We start from the raw sequence: 2,600 nt of genomic DNA on the forward strand, positions 1-2,600 counted from the left end.
CCCCCCCCCAAGGCCTGCTGCCCCTCCCTGAACGGTTGTGCCTGTTGCTGCCTGGGTGGGGTCCTTCTGCCTGCCTGCTGCTGGGTGCAGATAGGGAAGGAGGCAGCGCCCCCCCCCCCTTGCCACGTGCCTTTCCCCATTGCTCTGGTCATCGTGATCTCGGGGGACTGGAGCCTGAGGCGACCCCCTGCCTGCGCGGAGACCTCTCCCTGCGCTCTTCTCGGCGTGCGGATGTTTTTTTTTGGGGGGCTGGCCTCCCCATCATTGAGTGGAAGCAAAGAACACCTAGGATGGGGGTGTTTTGAGCAGCCTCCCTTTCATGGGCGTAGCCAAGAGGGGGCAGGGAGGGGCAGCTCCCCTAAATCAATAGAAATCAACATAAATGCAGAGCTAACGTAGGTTCTGCCCCCTAACAAAAGGCCTACCCCCCCCAACAAAAATCCCATGCCCCCTTTACTGCAGTTCCTGCATTGCAGCGGGTTGGGCTTCATGACCTTTGGAGTGCCCCCCAATTCTGCGATTCTATTCTCTTCTCTCTCAGCACAGGGGTATAGAGGGGAAAGCCGCAGGCTTGCCGGCCCTCCATTTCCCCGAGGTACGAAAAGGCTTGATGGTGAATAAACTCATTTATTACCCAGTCTTCACCATCCGGTCCGGGGGCAATGTGACATTCCCTACGGACACCCTCAAGGGGAGCGCCGTCGAGGGCTCCTCCGAAGTCCGTCCAGCGCCCCCAGCCGCCCCCCAGAGAGAGGTGAGGGCGCAGCGCTGCACTTGAAAGAGCCCAAAGCTTTATTAGGAGGGAGAAGACGGGGAGGGCGCCCGGGCGAGCCCGTCTTGCCCTGCCTAGCGGTGGCAGGAGGTCAGGACGCGGGCGACGCTGCCCAGGAATTTGTCCACGGAAAGGAGGAGCGCCGGGTCCAGGGAGCCGCGGCTGTGGGCCCCGACGGTCACCAGGATGCAGTGGTTAAGGCACTGTGGGAGAGAGAGGAGAGCGCCAGCGTTAGAGAGAGAGAGAGCAGGACCCTGGGCCGCCCGACGGGGAGGGCAGCGGGAGGCCGGGGCAGCCTCGGGGAGCGCGACTCACCTCGAAGCTGCTGGGCGACACCCGCAGCTCGAAGGCGTGCAGCTGGCTGAGCTTGCCGAGGGCGCCGGGCAGGTCGTCCAGGTTCTCGACGGCGCAGCTGAGCGCGTCCACCACCTTCTTGCCCAGCGCCTTCAGCTGAGCCGAGTCCGGCGAGAGGTCGAGGTGGTGGAAGTAGGTCTTGGTGGTGGGGTGCGCCGCCATCAGCCTGCGGGGCGGGCAGAACGAGGACAGGGTCAGGCCAGACTCCACCCACGGACGGCAGACTTTGGGGAGGGTCCCGGAGCCGACGGGGAGGACTTACCTGGTGAGCACCTCGACGCCCACGGCTTCGGCGTGTCTGCTCACCGGGACCCAAATGGCCCGCACGCGCTGCTTGTCTTCCTCGGTCAGCCCCATCTTGGCAGTGGGGCGTCCTGGGCGCCGCGCGCGCAGGCAGGCAGCCTTTAATCGGCGCTGCGCAGGGGGCCTCCGACCCAGAGGTCCCGCCCTTCCCAGCTGCGTCTGGGCGCCGCAAGGAGAGGCCTGGCTTGGGCGCCCATAGCTGGCTGAAGGCCAGCAACGCGCAGAGGCCCGGTGGGGACGCGCCGTGGCGCCTGGCTCAGTTTCTTTCCCGAAAGCTTCGCCCTGTTTTCGAGCGCTTAGAACTCAGCCCCCCCCCTTCACCCCCAAGTCGGTGGATTCGTTTATGGGTCATTTTTCTCCCTCCCTTTCCAGCAGACTGCCGCTCGAGGCGGCTAAGGCTCAAAGACGGCCAACTCTGGTGGACCCACAGACCACCGCCGAGGCCACTTGGAGCCCGCGGGCGCCTGCTTCTCTCCGATGGGTTTTGGGGACCTTCTCCGGAGGGTAGTCGCTTGCGGGGGCTCTTGGGTATGCCTCTGCGAAACACCCCGCCGCCCCCGTCAGCCTAGAAACTCTCCGGGTGACCCGGGCCAGTCACAGTCCACCCAATCCTCTTTAAAAGCCTTCCAAGTTGGTGGTCGTCACTGCCTCTTGTGGGAGAGAGTTCCATGTGCTGCGTGAAGAGGGACTTCCTTTTCTGTGCCCTGAATCTTCCTGCCTTCAGCTTCGTTTGGGGTCCACAAGTTCTAGATTAGTGTGATAACAGAGAGAGAGAAACTATTCTCTACCCGTTTTCTTCATGCCATGCGTAATTTTATAGACTTTTATCATGTCACCTCTCCCTCGTATTTCCTGTAAACAGGGGTCCCCAGACCCCAGTGTAACCCATCCAGAGGGTCCGTGGAACAACTGTTCCGGACGTCCCGTTTTTGGGGGGTCGTGGTCCCAATAAGATGCACGCTCCCGCCCCTGCCCCCCCCCCCCTGATACGGTAAAGCTTCGCAGGGCGCCATCCCCGAGTTGCCGCCGCCCTCCCCGAGTCTCTTCCGCAGGTGCCTTCAGCCCGGCTCCCGCGGCCAAGCACCTTGGATCCCCCTTCCGTGGAGAAGGGGAGAAATGTCCTGCAAGGGCCCCCCTTCTTTTAAATGCTGCCTTAGTTTAACCCAGGAAT

The 2,600-nt window shown here is 62.8% G+C and overlaps 1 protein-coding gene across 1 annotated transcript; it reads right to left on the reverse strand.

Moving 5' to 3' along the window:
* Positions 1 to 769: 769 nt before the first annotated feature.
* On the reverse strand, positions 770 to 1,603 carry LOC308573641 (hemoglobin subunit alpha-like). Its single transcript, XM_081170786.1, has 3 exons — positions 1,389 to 1,603; positions 1,088 to 1,292; positions 770 to 975 (listed from the first exon to the last, which is right to left on the reverse strand). Exons 1-3 carry the CDS (start codon positions 1,481 to 1,483, stop codon positions 847 to 849), a joined length of 429 nt encoding a protein of 142 aa, XP_081026912.1. The 5' UTR covers positions 1,484 to 1,603; the 3' UTR covers positions 770 to 846.
* Between the last annotated feature and the right edge of the window lie 997 nt (positions 1,604 to 2,600).

Source organism: Podarcis bocagei (assembly GCF_964188305.1).
Source record: "Podarcis bocagei genome assembly, chromosome: 14".
Lineage (NCBI taxonomy): Eukaryota > Metazoa > Chordata > Lepidosauria > Squamata > Lacertidae > Podarcis > Podarcis bocagei.